This window comes from Amborella trichopoda, chromosome 6, assembly GCF_054954075.1.
Source record: "Amborella trichopoda isolate Santa Cruz 75 chromosome 6, AtrichopodaSantaCruz75HAP2 v2.0, whole genome shotgun sequence".
Taxonomy (NCBI): Eukaryota; Viridiplantae; Streptophyta; class Magnoliopsida; order Amborellales; family Amborellaceae; genus Amborella; species Amborella trichopoda.
In genome coordinates this window covers 10,096,716-10,116,671 of record NC_142341.1, presented here as the reverse complement: position 1 = coordinate 10,116,671, position 19,956 = coordinate 10,096,716, and the positions used below count along the sequence as shown (strand labels likewise).

The window sequence follows — 19,956 nt, the reverse complement described above, 5'->3', positions numbered from 1 at the left end:
AGTAAAACCATATAAGCATACACTGTTAGTTTGATACACTGTAGACTGTACACACAAAAGTTAGATAGGAGAACGAGAAACTAAAAGTAAGAAAAAGAAAGTACACAGAAATTAAGAAAATATACAATCTAGGATACCATAGTCAACACTCAACACAACAGTCAACAGTCAACACTTAACACTCAACACTCAACACCAAGAGTCTTCGCTGTTCAGTCATCATCATCATCATCATTAGAAGGAATATGATAAGCTTTATCATATGCATCAGAATCGAGGCCATCATCATCAGAGTCATCTCCCTCTTCAATATAAAGCTCGTTGTCCTCTGTTTCTTTTGAATCTGCCTCTTCCTCCTCCTCTTCTTCTACCTCTATCTTACTAGTATGTGCAGATGAGGTCCTAGGAGTCTTGGCTGCTTTACACTTTTTTATCTTTTTGTGCTTCTCTGAACTCAAATATTGTACAATTTTCTCCCTGGTAGTCTCAGGAACATTTTTCACGGGGAAACGTCCCCCTTAATACTGTAAATGCCCCCATTAGTATCTTTTCCACAATAATTATATTTAATACTATTTTTGTCATTCGGATTCGGGTTATAACCATACTTCCAACTCGGATCACCTCTTCTAGAAGAACCTGGAGAAGATATTTCTACAGAACGAGGCTCATTTTCATCATTTTCTGGTTCTTTTAAATTCATAAGTTGTCTAATCTCATTCTGAAGAGCTTCAGGAACCTTTTACAGGAAGCAACATTCCCTTTAATACCGGCAAGATGTTTCTTGAATCAGTTAGTACCCCTATTGGTATCTTTTCACAAAAATTACACCTTATACAATTTGTATCGTTTGGTTTTGGGTTATAACCATACTTCCAACCCGGATCACTTATTCTAGAAGTAGTAGAAATAGACCTATTCAAATGACAAGGATTTTGTTCCTGTTTTTGTTTTACAAAACTTATATATTGCTTAATCTCCTCTTTGATACCTTCAGGAACATTTTTTTAAGGGGCAACATCTCCCTTAATACCGCCGAGATGTTTCTTAAACCGGTTTATGCCTCTTTTCAAATCTTTTTCACAAAAATTGTATCTAATGCAATTTTTGCCATTGGGAATCGAGTTATATCCATATTTTCAACCCGGATCTCCACTTCAACTAGATCCTGAAGAAGACATCTCAAAATAAAACAAGTAATCTAAAAAATAAATTTTTGCACTTACTTTGATTGCTCGAACTCCAAACTCCCACCTCTGAGATGTTTTCTGGTGCTAGAATAATAAAAAACACCCTCTAATAGGATTATAAAACTCCAAAACTAAATCAAATCTACCTGGGTGATGTTTGGATCCGTTTTTCATAACTTTCAGAAACACTTCGATCCAATGGAAGCCACAAAATTTAGTTTTCTGGAGGTTTCTCTCTTTAAAATGGGTTCTTGTGGGTTTAGGTTTGAAATGAACCCAATACTCATCCTTCAAACCCTTTATACTTAAAAAAAAATCAATCTAACGAAAAAAAAATTTCCGCCCCTAGGCAGGGTGCAAGCCTTATGTGACTGCTGGGCGCCTGCCTAGGTGGGTTCCGTACTGCCGACTGTCGCCTAGTTTGGCCGCCTAGGCCTGGGCGATGCGCCCAGGCCTTCTGGACCGCCTAGGCGCTGGGTGGTCCGCTTTTTTGAACACTGTTGATAAAATGTATGGTATACGTCTTTATAAGGATGGGCTCTAGGGTCACTGATTAACAAGAACTATTGTTTGCTATGGAGAACAAGAAATTACTATTGCTTGGCTGATTTCAGGTTAACTGATTGACTCCATAGAATAGGATAACTCAAAAAGATCTGCTTCTTGAAGGGGAATACTCAAGCAGTATTTGTACCAGAGCTATGTAATTTATTTCTTCTCTGTTAGGCACACAAAATTGGATTTGAGTTATGATAATCCTTTTATCCATATGATGTTAGTTCTAATATTACAGTGATATGATAATTAGAATGAACTTACAGTGTCCATCATTTATTACTGTCAAGGATTACCATATATTCATCTTTCACATTACCAATATAATAATTGACTTTATGGTAAAGTTGGCAATGTTTTTTTTTTCCTCAGTGGGTAAATTATTTCATGCATTCTGGGCATCTGGCAATAGATGGCCTCAAGATGTCAAAGTCTCTGAAGAACTTCATCACAATTCGTGAGGTATTATTGGATCTTTTTTTGATATAAGATTTATGGTCTTTATGATTGGTGTTTGGTATGCATTTGCATCCCATGAGCGATTTTGCTCGTGTTTGGAATTTAGGTTTTGATGTTGCTTATTGCTTGTTTTGCTCTGCCATTCGTTTCACTGAAATGTATATATATTTTTGTCTAATGTAATGGAAATAATATTTTTTTTGGATATTGGGGCATCTAGGTATTACGAAAATATTCTGCTCGGAGCATCAGGTTTCTCTTTGTCAATCACCCATGGGATAAGGTCAGTCATTGTTGCTTTTGACTTATGATCATTTTTTTTCCTATTTATAGCATGTGTTGGCTTATTCTTTTATTATACTCCATTCTGTTCATTATTCAGATGGATGAGTTTTCCTTTTAGTCCAAATTGTCTGTTCACTTTTTGGTTTCTTTGTACTTTTCCTGCTTATTAGTGAGATTATGCGATGAGAATGCTTTGTTGTAGGTTTCATTGTTCTTGAAGCTAATGTACTGATTTTATTTGGTGTAATATGCAGCATTTTCCATACCTAACATAGCAGGAAATGGTTTCTTACATTTTGATTGAACTAAATTTTCTGATATTCTATGACTCTCTTTCCAAGGAAATGCATTTTCAGTTACTTTTGAGAATTTACTTTATTTATCTAATGATAATCTTGTCAGATTTTCCTAGAAAATACCCCTCCAATACTTTTTGAGAATTTATTTAATTTTTTGTTTTTGGTTGTTCAATTAAAATTCGTAGAAAGGAAAATGAAAATGTGTACTTTTTTGACATTCTCAAGTGCAAAAATCTTTTTGGATGTTATGGCAATTATCATTACTTACATTCATACTCATAAAATGAATTGCCTTTCACTATTAAACACATTCTCAAAAATTACTTTTTCAACAAAGTTTTTCAAATTGAGGAGCTATTTTTAGCAATCTTAAAAATCAAGTAGCTACCTTTTTGTGAATTCTGGAAATGCCCCTTGTCAGACAGAATGACAACAGATGTCTCAATGGTATTCACTTAGAACTCACAAACAATGTTTCTCAAATATTTCTAGATTGAGACAAACAATGTTTCTCGAATATTTCCCATGGAGAGAAGATTATTTTCTTATTAAATTTGTGCTTCCTAAAGGTCGAGTAGATTCATTTCAACTTTCACAAACTAGAAAATATATTAATTTATGTGTTCTACGCTAAGAAAAAGCATATTGTATGCCTTTAGTGGAGGATGTGGCACTGTGAACTGACCTATGGATGATCCGTTGTACTTTATGGTTCTAGCACCCCTGTCACTTGGGTTACTACACTTTTTGGGAACCTGAGGTAGTAAGCCAGTCTTAAAGCGAGATCCGATGAGTCTCTACGGCCATCACCAACTATTGACTTGCAGGAAAAGTGACATCCATGTATTGTGAGGAGAGAGGCTAACCATTTGTGCAGTAAATATTTGCAAAAGCATGAAAGAGAATACTGTGAATCTCCTAGTCAAGAGTCTTGAAAAAGTACATTTTAAAATGGTAAATTGATGCACATTCCCAAAAAAAAAGAAAAAAAAATGGTAAATAGATGCCTTTAAATATTCCCTACGCTACACCTACATGGTGGGTAACATTGTTCAATAAAATACAACCTGTATTGTGTTTTTCATATTTTGGTTCATGAAGAGTATATATTGTTTTACCTTTTACATTTTTTTTGATAATGTTAACATTGTATTACTATACCAAGAAGGAGTACAAAAGATTGAGGAGAGAGAGAGCCGAGCATACCCTCGAGACGGGTATCTCGGTAAAAAATTAAGCTATAACCCCTATACAAACTATATACTTTTGGAGAGACTGTATACAAAAAATGGGCTTATAGGCACACCCTTTTACAAGAAGTCACAAAATAAATTTTGAGTCCTAGAGACCTCTATGGTCCAATGCTAAAAAGGAGATGGACCATTCATTGTCTTCCATGTCTGTTCGTCTCCTCGCCTCATCTTTAGCTAGAAGGTCGGCTAGTTCGTTCGACGTCCGCCACGTATGCCTCCATCAGACGTTGATATCCCTGCATAGGTGGTTAATCTCATCAAATATCCTAGATAGGTACCAAGGAGGATCGATAATGCTTGCTGCCCAACTTAAAATGTTTTTAGCGTATCCTTCCACCACTAAGGATTGACCCTAAGATGGGTAAAAAAATTGTGGGCCCTTAAGAAGAGCCAATGCTTCGGCAAGTTGTGAGTCTCCATAGCCGACATATTTAGAAAATGTCGTGAGAACATTGCCGTTGTGGTCTCTGAAGACTCTCCCTACTCCTGAATGACCCGGATTCCCCAATGAACAGCCATCAAAATTTAACTTTATCGCATTTTCTGGAGGGGGCATCCAGTTGTGAGCTCTCTGTAGCTTTCTAGGCTGGAGTCTAATAGTGTTGTCCCATTGGCTGAGGAAAGAGGTCATAGGGATCCCTTTAAAGGCTCCATGGGTGGGGCCCCAAAAAACTACCAAAGCTGTAACCTTGTGGAGCAGCCCAGAGACTTCATTTCTATGGCCTCGAATGATCGTCTCGTTCCTTTCAAACCATAAGACCCATACTGTAGCAGCAATAGTTGCCCTCCACAAAGTTCTTCCTGTTAAGGGCCAAGGACCACCTGAATAATGATGTAGTAAATCTTTTACCGAAGGTGGGAGGACTCAATTAAGATTGAAAAGCTTCAAGATCAAAGTCCAAAGGTCCAAAGCTATATTGCAGTGAAGGAAGAGGTGGAGATTGGACTCCTCCTCTTGTAGACACATTACACATCTGTTTGGAAGTGGCTGACCCCGTTTTTGAAGCTGGTCCATCGTGAGGGCCCGCTGGCAGCCAGCTATCCAATTAAATGACTTTACTTTTGGAGGGGCGATTGTGTTCCAGACTTTGTAAAGAGGGGAGATGGGATTTAGACGGAAGGTAGGAAGCTGGATAAGTAGCTTATAGAAAGAGGCTACCGAGATGGGGCTGGAGTCTATACCAACGAGTCATTCCCTGATGGAGGTAAGAAAACAGAATGTAGAGCAGCCGAGAGGGTGGTGAACGCTAATGTCTCCTGTTCATTAAGATTCCTTCAAAAAATGGGATTCAAGTTCTTCGCCCCCCTGCTAAAACCATTTCTTCTTCAATTGTCGACTCTTTGTTGAAGACAATTTTGAAAAAGGGCTGGAAATTGGTCCCTTAGGGGAGCATGTCCAATCCACAGGTCTGACCAAAAGCGAACTCTGTGGCCTTGTTTTGGGTGGAATCGAAGCACCTTCTTGAATTGAGCAAAGGAGGATGCTACTGATCTCCAAACTCCTGAACCGTTGCTTCGTGCTAGCCTCCCGGGCACCCACTTGTGGTCTGGGATGATATATTTGTTCCGAAAAACTTGTACCCAGAAAGAGTTTGGCTGGGTGGCTAAGCTCTACCACCACTTTCCCAACAAGACCAAGTTATGCTTTCTTAGGTCTCTGATTCCTAGACCACCTTGGACTTTGGGCAGTCGGACTCTATCCCAAGATATTAGGTGATATCTCGATTTTTCAGCTTGGCCAGACCATAGAAAGTTCCTCATAAGTTGGTCCAACCTTTTGGCCACAGAGGCTGGCATATGGAATATGGACATTAGGTAAATGGGGGAGTTAGCCAGAGTAGCCTTAACCAAAGTAGAGCGACCGGTCAGAGGTAAGAACCTTCCTTTCCAGCTGTTGGTATGGACTCCATCAGGGAATGACTTTGAAACCAGTGGCATTTTCAAAGCATTTGAGGAAAATCTGAGGTTCTCTATTTGAAGAGTGTCCGCATCTAAGAAGACTAAGGATCATCTGTGTATGGAAGATGTGATTCCAAAGGTCCATGTGAACTGCAGCGGAAAGCCGAGAGCAGACCTTCTTGGTAGAGACGAGAGAGAGACCTGCTAAAAATTTCATCAACCATTGTAAAGAGAAAGCGAGATAGCGGGTCCCCTTGACGGAGCCCTCTCGATGCAGCAAAGAAGCCTTTGGGACTTCCATTAATAAGGACCGAGAAATGGGGATTGGAAATACAACCATGTATCCATTTTCTCCATCGAGGTCCAAAGTTTATTCTCGCCATCGTCTCATCTAGTAATGACCAGTCAACATGATCATATGCTTTTTCCCAGTCGATTTTGAAAATCAATCCTGGTTTCTTGGATAGGTGCCTAGAGTGGATGCACTCATGGGCTACTAGTACACCATCCAGTATTAACCTGTCTTTGATGAAGGCAAATTGAGATAGTGAGATGATGAAAGGAAGTACTTGCTTGAGTCTAGAAGCCAAGACCTTGGCAAGAATTTTGTATGTTGAGTTAAGCAAACTATTAGGGCGGAAGTCCTTGAGCTCTTCAACACCTTCTTTTTTGGGGACAAGGGCTAAGAAGGTAGCATTGATAGCTATATTGACGATCCCCTTATGATAGAATTCCTCAAAGAAACTCCTAATATTAGGTAGGAAGATTCCTAGGAATGATTTGAAAGGGGCCATAGGAAAGCCATCTGGCCCCGGAGCTTTGTCTTTGGCTAATTGATCAATGGCCTTTGATATTTCTTCTACTGTAAAAGGTCCTTCCAACTTGTTGGACCAATGACCGGGAACAATAAGGAAATCTAAGGTGGTCATCCTTGGCTTGAGGCCCACAAGGGCAGTATAGACTGATCTGAAGTAATTAAGGATAGCCCCTTCAATATCATGTGGCTGAGTTAGAAACCTATTATCCACTTTAATGGTAGATATCAAATTATCTCTGCTTCTACAGTTGGCTATCCGATGGAAAAAAGCTGTGTTTTGGTCCCCTGCTTTTAACCATTTGACCTAGAATCTTTGGTACCAAAACGGCTCTTCTTTCATAAGTGTAGGGAGGTAATCTGTCTTTGCTTAGGTTCTAAGCTGTGCTTCAGTAGCTGAGAGGGGTCTGGCTTCTTCGATATTATCTAGGTCTTGGATATAGTTGAGCAGGGAGCTTTTCAATTGAATAAAATTTTCGGGCCGAGACTGCCTCCAGCTTTTCAAAGACTTTTTGAGTAGCTGGATATTGGTTTGTAACTTATAACCCTCTCTTACTCGAGACTTGGGAGGAGAAAGAATTCCACCAACTAGGAATCAGGGTCAAAAGGGAATGCTCTTCCAACCACGCCAATTCAAACCGAAAAGGTTTGGCCCCCAACTGATCGAAGTATCAAGAAGAATGGGGCAATGATCAGAGGTAGGTTTTGGCAGGGTAATTGCGTGTGAATAAGGAAACAAAACTTCCCGATCTAGAGACAGAAGGAATCTATCCAGTTTAGCCAGAGTGGGTTGAGCAGAGTGGTTGGACCAGGTGAAAGCATTCCCATGAATTGGTATGTCTACTAGCTCTTGTCGGGATATAAAGTCAGAGAAATCCAAAATTCCTTGGGAAATATTGGAATTGTGGTTCCTTTCATGGGTCCATCTGGTGATGTTGAAATCACCACCCAGGCACCATGCAGAATGTGGTAGGGTTGCTACACTGTCCAATTCAGACCAAAGACGGGGGCAAATGGAGACTGAAATTTGGACCGTATATGGCAGAGAACTTTAACAGTACACCATCAATAGACTTGGAGAGAAGGACAATGACTGAGAAATCTCCTAAGTTGGCCGAAACAAGGTCAAACACTGTTGGGTTCCAAATAACTGATATGCCACCAGAAGCCCTTGTTGCCGATAAAGAAACCCATTGACACGACCTTCTGCCTCACACACTGTGCATGGACTGCAGGGTTGCCTTTGTCTGTTTCGTCTCGGTCAAGGCCAAGATAGTTGGGGAAACTTTTACAGAGGTCTCGCACCGAGTCCCTCTTGGACTTTTGTCCCAACCCTCTAATATTCCAGGAAAGAATCTTCATTAAGGATGGAAGGAGGCAGGGGAAGGGGCAGTCCTAGGCAACCGCCTGAGAGAAGGGGGGGATTGGTTAGTGGAGGGAAGAGACTCGACTTCAGTAGTAGGTTTGTTGTAAGTAATTGAGGAAAAGAGGTTAAGCAATTCACGTTGGCCTGTGAAATTCACCTTAAACCTGCTTTGGGCGTCCGCTTGCAAAAACCGGTGTGTCGGGCCTTCGGGTCCAGTATATTTGAAACCCTCCTTCATCCTGTCAGTATCTCGAGAGCTATCTTTCCCACCTGTACTCTCTTCGTTGCCTTCAACCAAACAGGAAGAAGAGGCTGCTAGGGTTAAGGACTCAGGGGGTAGCACAAGGGGATTGGCAGAGCTGGACTGTTGACCAGGGGATACAGAAGTATACAGGTTCGACGACAAGGAGAAAGGACCACCTGGACTAAGTTCAATCAATAGTGGCTCAGGGAAATCAGGAACAAGGTTATCTAGGGGAGTTTCAGAAAAAGGAGGGGGGGGGGGGGGGGGTCTCAGGTGGGGCTTTAGGTTGAGATGAAGACCATAAAGTGATAGGGGGAGGAGCCGAGCTGAGAACTGGAAGGGGTTGAAAGGCAGGCCACGAGGGGGGAGGGTGAAAAAAAAAAAGGGTAGTGAAAAGGGTAAGGTTATGGACCATTGTGGACAAAATGGGTACGATAGTAGTCAAAAGGGAGAAGGACCGTAGTTACTGGATAATGTTATTTTAAGGGAGAAGGACCGTAGTTACTCTTAAAGGGGTAGGACTTTTACATTTTTGCTTTCTCAGTTGGATAATGTTATTTTAATAGAAATAGTTGACCAAATTCTAGAGGATAAAGGACGTTCTAGAGAAGTGACTATTTGTGTCTTTCCTTTGTGGCATTCAGGCGTCATATTCTCCTCCATTTGGTAAGGCACATCTATTGCTGTATTGTAATCAAGCCTTGAACTTGCTTCATCTGAATAATGGTCAGGAGCATGAAAACTAAAATATTTCTGAAATTTTCATTGATGTGGGGTGTCATTTGCAAGCTGGACCTAGTTTATGTGGACATTCTTGTGAGAGGCTGGCATAGGTGATACAAGTCACATTTTATTCCCTATAGCTTCCTAACCTTGAATATGCCTACTTTGAAATTTTATTGGAAGAAACTAGACTCAAAACCACAGGAGAAAAATACATCTCTAACCTGGAAAAGTTGCAACTACATGATGTGCGTCAAATATAGTCAAATCTAGATCAACACACTAGAATTTACCTAAGGTCACCTCCTCGGACTTCATACACCCCATCTCATCTCCTCGGATCAATGGCTCATCAACCAGAACGCTAATCTCTCTGATTTTGGGTGAGTTACAGAGTTTAGCAGTTTCAGCTTGTAGGTTTTCTTCTCTCTACTTAGATCTTTGAAATAAGGCGATTACACAAAACTGTTAACTTTAGTTTGAACACACCACTTCTTTCTCTCTTTCGAACTTTGACAATCCTAAAAGCCATTAGAAAAGGTTATTCCTTACTGATTTAGGTGAAGAGCGAGGCTTGAAGTCGGAGGGTTATGCCCTTGTCTTTGCTCTACTTGAATCTTATGTATACAAGGAGACTAAGAAGACAACAATTTTGGCTTGTCTCCACTCACCTTACCTTTCTCTCTTGGTTCCTTCCCCCAAAATGATCTACTCCTCTCTATCTAACTCCAAAGTACGTGGCTGATTTTAATTCTCCCCATAGTTATTGGGAATCTTTCAGGGAGGGGGTGCTCCCACTCTGGAAGCTTGATCTGCGCTTCGAGACAAGATCTCGATTATGAGTGTTTTCTAGGTTAGGGATCTCAATCTGGAAAAATGAGGCAGTAGATCCCATTTTAATGGGATCCATATCCCTATGCCCAAAATCATGGTTCCATGAGTAACTGGAACCGCGATTTGACCAACTTAGATTTGAGTATCTTGTATTTTGGGACCTAGTTTTACCAGCACATTTTCAGGTTTGTATACAATGGAGTGTGGATCTCCAATTTTTTATGACCTACGAACTTTCACAAGGCCCTGATTTCCTATATATTTTTACGATGTCAACTTTATATGCATTGTGAATCATGGCAGAGAGAGAAGGAAGAAGATAGAAAAGGTGGTCGAATTGCGGTTGTAATTGGGGAATGAGGTTGCGATCAATAGGCTTAACTTCCTTGGGGCTAGTTCACTAAGTTCTATCCACGTCCCAAAGGACTTTTAACACTTGAGTTTGGCCTCCCAAATTGAGCCACTCATGGGGTTGCCTTTTGGAAATGTGAGTTCTCTCTCATCACTATATCCTTGAGCTCCTGTTTACCTTTGATGAAGGGGAGCTGTTGAGAATTATATATGGCACCGTCTCTCCTTTTTTTCCCAAAGGTAAGCTTATCTATTGCAACATTTCTTTGTTGAAAACAATGTATCACAACATTCTTAAATATAATCATCAATTGATAGTCAATGGAGAATTGTCTAATTCAATTGATTGGTGCCAAAAAATGAGGTCGTGTGCGTACATAGGCAGACCAATGTAGGTAGGTGTGCAATCTTTGTAATAGACCCACATGCGTATTTTTCTTGAAGTGAAACTTGCTTAAATAATTGTTCAATGGAATTCACTCCCGAACTAGAATACCATGGGTAAGTGATCTTTGGGAGCCTATTCTCATTCAGTTTAGCATTCGCGCCTGGGAAGTTATTCAACGCGGTTGCGTAATGTTAGGGATGTCGATCCCTTTACCTCACGATGTGCAGTGCTTGTTCCCTCAACTACGGATCTTCGAGCTTCCCTCTCTCCCCTGTTCATGTTTCCTATCTCGAAGCTCTTCTTGCTCCGGTTCCTGCTAACTATGGTTTTCCCCACATGAAGCCCCAATTTTTTTACGGGAGAGCTCGTACATAAATTACATCTGTCAAAAATAGGTCGTGGATTCATTTTTATAGGGCAATAGGGGGATAGAAAGGAAAATATATAAAATAGCTTTCATAGTTCTATCAGGAGATTGGTGGTGCGAAAAGGCTGATATCAGCCATCCATCCCTCACCCAACCATAAAAATCCACTTATGTAATCAAATTGGGATTTTTCAAATATATTTTATGGCAAAAATTTTAATTTTATTTAATAACATGTTAAACTGTTTTGGAATTAGGTTTCCTTTAGAATTCTAATTAAGGGCTCCACACCCTCTTCCATGGGTCCCGTGCAGCCCTTTTTCCCCCTTTCTTTTGACATATTTTCGCCCATGAAAACATGCCATGTGGCACCCTAAGAAAGTGGGGATGAGTATAAAAATGATCTTATTGTCTCAATTAAGAAGAATGATCATTTTTCTAAGGTGAAATGATCATTTTTATTCCCTTTTATCCCCACCATTACTTAGGGTGAAATTTCAATTAAGAAGAATAAAAATGATCTTATTGTCTCAATTAAGAAGAATAAAAATGATCTTATTGTCTCTAATTAATCACAAACTCCAACGATTCTATTTTTTATATTCTCTCAGTATTAAGTGAATCTAGTTTTGCCTAGGGCACTGTCTATTTGCTTTTCCGACCTAATTTTTATTGGAAAGATCTTGATAGGATTTGATGCTTGTCACTTTCTATTTGTCTGCATTGGTAGACAGTTTATAGTTTCTTTAGAACTTCTGCGTAAGGAAATGCGATGTGCCTTTTGATGGATATGTGTAGTTTTATCTTTGGTTTGGTTGCAAAGTTGCATTTTTTAGCCCATTATTTGGTTCTAATTGGTATTTTAGTTTCTGCTGCTTGCAGCCGATGAACTTTCATGAATCTGTCATGAGTGCAGCAATCTCTATGGAGAAAAAGTTTGACAATTTTTTCATGAGTGTGAAAGATGTTATACGTAAGATGGTAAGCAAAACTTTTTTCTGGTTAAATGCTTAATGAGTTTGCCCTTCATTTGTTTATACTTCTGATCTTCATGGATTTAGACTGTTATTTTGCCTATTTTTTCATATATTTTCTTTAGGGTTGGCTTGAGATTGAGAGTAGGTCAGCTGATGAGTACTTTTTTTGGTTAGGATTAGGCTTGGCTTGAGATTGAGAGTAGCGTTTGGCATGGGTGGATGGGTTGTTTCATGGAGCACGATGATGCAGCCTAAACTGATATTTTCCTTTTTTTAAGAGGCACAATCACTTTAGATCTGCTTGAGCTATGAAGAAAAGGGAAGTTGGAGAGGGAACATAGAAACACGTGAAACAGGGATGGAATCCACCCTAGAGATCACTTCCCAAAAGAAAATGGAGAGGGAGTGCTGGGCTGTCCCTTCTTCCTGCTGTCTTTTATTCAAGTTCAAGCAGAGTGCAATACTAGCCCTTAGATTTACATCCCATCTTTTAATCTATGCCCTTGAATATAAATAAAAGGCGAAAGTACTAAAATGCCGTTACAATTTAAGTTACTTATAAAAGAACCAAATCAATACTAATTGTTACACATAACCCTTTTTGTTAGCTCCCTTTACTAGGATAGGCCAAACAATGTCCAACACTCATTTGCTGGCCACTTTCTTCCTCGCGTATTGCTTCTCTCTCTCTCTCTCTCTCTCTCTCTCTTTTCTTCAAGTACTCATCAACTACTGTCTTCTTAAGAAAGGACATTTGTAAGATACTCTTGCATGGGATTCCTTTGGTGTCTTTGATGATGGATGTCTCCTGCAGGATGCAGACGGGAGAAATTATATAATGCGTATGAAACATTGTCAAAAATGGGCTAAAGAAGAGAAAGAACTTCTTTGTGCCTTGGTGAATGCAAAAAATCAGGTATTTAAAATGTTGTTTCTTCTTAAGAAGTTAGTTCGGTAATTGATGCTTGGAGAACTATTTTGACTGTCGTTTGTAGTAACCATGAGATAATCCTACAGGTTGGAAAATGCCTCAGGGATAATTTTGATACTCCAGGTGCGCTGCAGGCTCTACTGAGTCTAACTGGAGCTGTGAAATCACATATAGACAAAGTGGTATGATGGTATAATCCTTGTTATTAAATGTGAATCACTTATATGCTAATATAAATGCAACTTATGGATAGTTCTTAATGAAAGTGGTGGTCATAAGAAATGATATCAAGCGATTTTTACTGTGACCTCGACCAACCAATTGATTGCCTTTTATGATGAAGTCCTCTTTTTGCCTATATAATGTGGTATAAAAATTCCACTGTATTGATGAATTTGTTGTGAAAACTGTTCATCTTTAGCCTTGTAGGCTTTTGCAAATGGCATGTCTCGGAATCTTGATCCACTGTAAGCATCTTGTTGGCATCCAATTTATTGTGAATTTCATTTCAATTTGAAGCAAGCATTATGGCCCAACCGTTCTTGATCTCTATGATAAGAGTTTATGCGTTTTAGGTTAAATATTCAAAACTTTCGTGTCCTTTCCCAGGCTGGCTGAGTCACTTTGATCAAAGTAACTCTGGCCAATGCCCTGGTCTACCTCATGTCTTTGTTCCAAATGCCAAGCTCAGTGGCAAATCGGCTTGATCAACTTATGAGAAATTTTTTCTAGTCGAGCCCGGCAGAGAGAACTATCACTTAATCTCATGGGAAAAAGTATGTTTTCCCAAACAGCAAGGGGGTTTAGGGATCAGGATCCCAAGCATAACCTTGCCCTTTTAGGCAAATGGTTGTGGCATTTAGCAACTCAGACTGATTCCCTTTGGGCCCAGGTCCTACACCGTAAATATAAGATCTCCGAAGGTACTTGGGTGCCAGAGAAGAGACCTTTCAGCAAGGCCTCAGGAGCGTGGAGGTCCTTCACCTCATCCCTCTCACTGTTCAGATATTTTATCAAATTTCATCCAAGAGAGGGAACAAGAGTGCTCTTTTGGTCAGATCTCTGGCTCGGACACACTCCCTTAAGGGATCTCTACCCCTCCCTTTACTCTATTGTCTCTAACAAAGATTCCACTATCGTGGAGGAAATGGCAGTAGTGGGAGGTAGTCAGGTAGAAGAGTGTGGAACCCCTCCTTCAGAAGAAACCTCTTTGATGAGGAAACAATCACTCTCTCTCTTTCGGCTGCAATACATAATTCGTTCATTTCAACACAAGGGAGGGATTTGTTGGTATGGTCTCTTGCATCCTCTGGTATTTTCTCGATGGCTTCATTCTACAAAAGACTTATCCAACCTCCCACTTTCCCTCTTAACCCCCCTTCTGTACTATCCAAGGTTTGGTCCACATTAGCAGCTTACAGTGGATCAGCTTCAAAAGAAAGGGATCCCTATTCCCAACAAATGTGTTATGTGCACGTGCGAGGAAGAATCAAACCCTCTTCTCTTCATCCATTGTAACATGGCTCATGATCTCTAGGGTCAAATGTTGCAGTTGTTCGGGGTCCAATGGGTAACGCCTTTGACAGTCAAGGATATCTTATCTTTGGACCCTGCGTCACACTGGCCGAAGATTGGACGAATCCTTTGGAAGGCTGCTGTGGCGGCCATTGTTTGGGTTATCTGGAAAGAGAGAAACTCTAGGATATTCAATGGCACTACTGTCCAAGGTCCAACTCTTTTCCACAGGGTTACATCCCTAGTAATATTTTGGGCATCCAACCAGCGAATCTTTTCAGGGTTCTCAGCAAATACTTTCCTAAGCCAGTGGGACAACATCCTGAATCACCGTCCATGGAAGGTGCAAAAATCTCACAACTGGCAACCACCCCTAGAAGGAGTTATAAAGCGTAACTTTGATGGTTGCTCTGTGGGGAACCTAGGTCATGCAGGAGCGGGAGGGTCTTTAGAGACCACCATCACACAAATTTACTTACCTTTTTCGAGTATCTTGGCTTTTAAGATTCTCAGTATGTTGAAGCAATGGCCCTCCTCGTGGGCATTAAAAGCTTCAATCACTCTTGGGAGCAATACCTTATAGTGGAGGGAGACACGAGTAATATTATATCATGGGCAATCGGAGAAATGTGGCGGCCAAAATCATATCAGCTCCATAAATGGACTGAAAATCTACTAGCTGATGTTTTTACCAAGTCAGTTGGTCAAGGCCGCCTTTGAACCATCATACGCAAGTTGGACATCCATGACATACATGAACCAACTTGCGGGGGACTATAGAGGGATTGTGTATTTTTTATATATGCACTAAGTAGTTCCAAGGATGCATGTGAGATTTTCACTTTCTATAGTCTGTTTTTGTCATTATGGGACTGATCTGTCCTTTGTAATTTCTGTAGGACAAAGTTGTAGTTTGTAACTTATTATGCCATAAAACACAACACCTAGGCCAAGCTTTTGTCCTCTAATTCGGTTTCCTTTCCCGCACACACTGTGTGATCCTCTTTCTCTCATTCTCAACTTGCCTTCTCTTCCTTTCTCTCTTATATTTGTCTCTTTGGATATAAAATTGGAATGATATAGAGAAGTAATGCATGGCTCTTGCACAAGGATGACATGCTTTTCCTCCTCTCACTAGCAATCATTGTTTCCTTTCTCTTGTAGAGATCTAAACCCACAAACTTTGCACTTATTATGTGTTTCTTCCCTCTTTCTCTCTCTTTCTTAACTCTCTCTTTTTTGGTTTCTTTTTGTGTCTCACTTCACCTCTTTTGCAGCGCTTTGTATCTTCTTATGCATTCATTTTTTTGTCTTCATGTGAAAGAAAACCTTGTTTGTGACCTATTTAACAAGTTACATGTTTCAATTTGTTAAAATACTTTTGGCATTTGAGCTTCATATTGTTTTGTATTCAATTGGGTGAAATGTTGTTCTATTGTAGAGTAAAGATGAATTAGTACCTGAGCGAATCATGGAAGCGGCGAACTATGTAACATTTATCCTTTCGGTATTTGGTAATATTCTGTCTGTAGTATTAAATTTCTCTTGTAGAATGAATTAATATTCCCAGATTGCAATTTTTGCTATTTAATTTTACTTTACTTGCTACAAAAAGATGTGTCATTTGAGCAATTGGCGATTTGTGAACCTTTGAATCATAGACATGGATAAATTGTTTCGCCATAATTTTAGTGTTTCTTCATCATGATAATTATTAGCATCACGGTAATATGCAGAAAATCCCATTTACTTTTGAAATTTTAAAATATTTCCTTCTATTTTATATTTTATGCTCAAATCCCAATTTTTGAAAGCATATATTCTATTTTAACTTTAATGGTCTCCTATCTATTGGCTTCAACTAGAGGAGCGACTGGTTGGTTCACCAAACCCTGGCCTAGCGTCACACATTTCCGAACCTGTGCCCTTATCCCAACTCATCCCGGAATTGTGTTATTGGAGCTGAGCCAGGAATGGCCGAATTGAGTGGACACCCACAAGGCATAGCTAGCTTGCTTGCTGGTATACCGGGTGGTTTCTCTTGGAATTCCACACTTGTCAGCAAAGGAGGCTAATGATCTTGCAGTGGAAAATTCAATCTGGCTCCACCTCTCTCTACTTAAGCCCTCGAGCTTCTCCTAAGCTAAGTGCTGACATGTCGGGCTGGCCTTCCTCTAAGGATGTTACACGTCTCTCTAGAGGGTTGAGAATGCGCTCGACTCATTCATGATGTGATTCCTAGCTCAGGTTTGGGGCATGCATACTTCTCACCATCATGTACTTGCAAAAAAATACAAAACATTAATTTGAAATAAGTAATGATCAAAATACCCTTTGGTTGTCATATTTTAATGAACTATTTTTTATATATATTTTTTACGTGTGCTGATGGTGAGACATTTGGATAAAATTTGAGTTGAATCTGATGAGTAGAATTAACATACAATATGTGCTCTCGAAAAGTGGGACTTAAGCATGAAGTTCAAAACAAAAGGCGTTATTCTTAAATGTCGATATTAGAATTTGACTTTTCCATAAATTTTACTTATTATTATTATTATTATTATTATTATCATTATTTCCACATGGAATGTTGGCCACATGGAGTATTGGAATTCTAACATGTAAGAGTATAGAGTTAGTGGATACACTGAGGCGAAAGAGAGTTAACATGACATACCTGCTAGAGACTAAGTTGAATGGGGCAGAAGCTAAGAAAATTGATGATATAAACTTTGGTATAGGTAAAGATAATAATAGAAATGGTGTAGGCATAATAATAATAGATGAAGATTTAAAGGATAAAATGGTTGATGTCAAGAGAGTAGGTGATAGCTCCTATTTATGAAATTTGTGTTGGGGAAGGAGATAATTAATGTAATTAGTGCTTATGCACCACAGGTAGAACTAGATGATAAAATTAAGAAACAATTCTTGGAGGACAGAGATGAACTAGTCCAAGGAATACCAAATGGAGAGAGGTCTTTTTAAGGAGGGGACTTAAATGTTCATGTAGGAAAAGATAGTAGAGTTAACAATTTAAAAAAAAAGGATGGGACTTAAATGGTCATGTAGGAAAAGATAGTAGAGGATATGATAAGGTATATGGGTTTTGGGGAAAGAAATGAGATGGGTGATACTATTGTGGATTTTGTTATGGCTTACTAGCTAGCAATAACAAACACCTACTTTTAAAAGTGAGATGAACATTTAATAACTTATAAAAGTGGATCACACAAAAGCCTGATAGAATTCTTTCTAGTTAAGGCTTGACCATCATGTAAAGGCAGTAAGGTTATCCTAGGAGAGAGTTTGACCATGCAACATGGGCTTGTGGTGATGGATGACTGCATAAAGTGATGGAAGAGAAGTGAAATTAATAGATGTCCAAGAACTAGGTGGTGTAATTTAAGAAGAGAGAAAATAGAAATATTTAGGAATAAATTGGTAAAAGAAGGAAAATCGAATTTCGAGCACGAAGTTAATGTTATGTGAAGTGAGATGGACTATTATATCAAGAAAGTGGCAAAAGAAGTCTTAAGGAATCTATAGGGAAAATAAATTTCGATAAGGAAACGTGGTGGTTAGTGCTTAGATTCAAAAGTCTATTAACGAAAAACGATCATGTTATAAAGCTTGACAATGTGATAGAAATGATTAAAACTTAAAAGAATATAAAAACTGCTAAGAAAAATACTTAAATAATAGTAAGTTTAAACTTAAGGTATATGATGATCTATACAATAAAATGGGAACAAGAGGTGAAAAAGATTTCTACAAACTAGTAAAAATGAGAGAAAAGAAGTGTATAGATATAGATTATATTAAATCCATTAAGAGTAGAGATCAGAGGGTGCTGATGAAGGATGATGAGGTCAACAAAAGGTGGCAAATTTGTTTTCAAAAGGTAATAAATGACAAACACTTGGGAAGCACAACATTAGGAGAAACCTTTGACATAAATGAGGTCAAAAGTCATAGATACATTCATAGGATTAGGATATCTGAAGTGAAAGAAGCTTTGAGAAAGATGAAGGTAGGAAAGACTTTAGGATCAGATGGTATCCCGATAGAGGTTTGGAAGTGCATTGGGAGAGATTGGCATATTCTTGCTGCCAAGTTCTTCAACAGGATGTTGAGAACAAAGAAAATACCAGACAAATGGAGAAAAATGTCCGTCGTACCTTTTTACAAGAACAATGGAGACATACAGAATTGTATGAACTATCGAGAGATCAAACTTATTAGTTACTCCATGAAGCTGTGGGAGAGAGTGATCGAGCAATGACTAAGACATGAAACAGGTGTATCAGAAAATCAGTTGGGCTTTATGCCAGGGACGTTAACAATTGAGTCTATTTTCCTACTTAGGCAATTGATTGAGAAGTTTATGGAGAAGGGGAGAGACCTCCACATGGTCTTTATTGATTTATAAAAACCATATGATAGGGTACTTAGAGAGCTAATTTGGTGGGTGATGGAAAAGAAAGGAGTCTCTAGAGGATATATTGACATGGTGAGAGATATGTACAAGGGAGTGCTAACTAGTGTGAGGACGACTAGTGGAGAGACAAGTGAGTTTTTAGTGACAATAGGTCTACAGTAAGGGTTAGCGTTGAACCCATATTTCTTTGTTTTGGTTATGAATGGGTTAACTATGTATCTACAAGATGAGGTATCATGGTGCATGTTGTTCGCATATGGCATAGTTTTGTTTGATAAGACTATAGGCCGCGTCAACGGAAATTTAGAACTTTGGAGGGATGCATTAGAATCTAAAGTTTTTAAAATTAGCTAGACTAAGATAGAATATATTAAATACAAGTATAATAATAATAATGCAAGTTTAGTAATAATAGGAGTAGAAATGAGGAAGTAGTTAAGATTGATGACCAAGAAATACCTAAAAGAGATTATTTTAGATATCTTGGATCGATGATTCAGGAGAATGGTGAGATTGAGGATGATGCCGCGCATAAAATTAGAGCTGAGTGGGCGAAGTGGAGATGTGCATCTGAAGTTTTATGTGATCGCCGCATACTAATGAAACTAGGGGGGAAGTTTTATAGGACGGTTGTAAGATCAACCATGGTTTATGGGACAAAATGTTGAGCAGCTAAGAAACAACATATCAGTGTTTCAAAAAGCGCTAGGTGGCCCTTAGGGGGCCATGGGGGTTCAAGCTGCTTAGCGCCTAGGCGGGCGTCCAGAACTTGGGTGGCCCAATCGAAAAAAATAAAAATAAAAATAAAATTTAGACCGTAATCCCTGTATTTTGATAATCCATAACACCATAATCCATATTTTTCATTCAATGCTAAAACAAAAAAACCATACAAGCATACACTAGTAGACTCTACACACAAAAGTTAGATAGTAAAACTAGAAACTAGAAAGTAGAAACTAAAAATAAGAAAAAGAAAATATACAGAAATTCAGAAAATATACAGATACAATGGTCAACACTCAACACAACACTCAACACTCAACACCAAGAGTTTTCAGT

The 19,956-nt window shown here is 39.1% G+C and overlaps 1 protein-coding gene and 1 non-coding gene across 19 annotated transcripts in view; both read left to right on the top strand.

The window, feature by feature from the left end:
- Positions 1-19,956, top strand: part of LOC18438052 (uncharacterized) — a 69,023-nt gene that overhangs the window by 32,631 nt on the left and 16,436 nt on the right. For all 18 annotated transcript variants that reach the window (XR_016057700.1, XR_016057701.1, XR_016057699.1 and 15 more), the window contains 6 exons: positions 2,118-2,207; positions 2,425-2,487; positions 11,910-12,008; positions 12,819-12,920; positions 13,022-13,117; positions 15,892-15,964. Coding sequence is in view for 14 of the 18 variants with exons in the window: in XM_088869662.1 (XP_088725788.1) it covers positions 2,118-2,207; positions 2,425-2,487; positions 11,910-12,008; positions 12,819-12,920; positions 13,022-13,117; positions 15,892-15,964 (523 nt within the window). In the remaining 4 variants the exon portion in view is untranslated. The remainder of the gene's footprint in view (positions 1-2,117; positions 2,208-2,424; positions 2,488-11,909; positions 12,009-12,818; positions 12,921-13,021; positions 13,118-15,891; positions 15,965-19,956) is intronic.
- On the top strand, positions 15,494-15,596 carry LOC148781557 (U6 spliceosomal RNA). Its single transcript, XR_016058665.1, has one exon. It is a non-coding gene; the product is annotated as a U6 spliceosomal RNA (small nuclear RNA).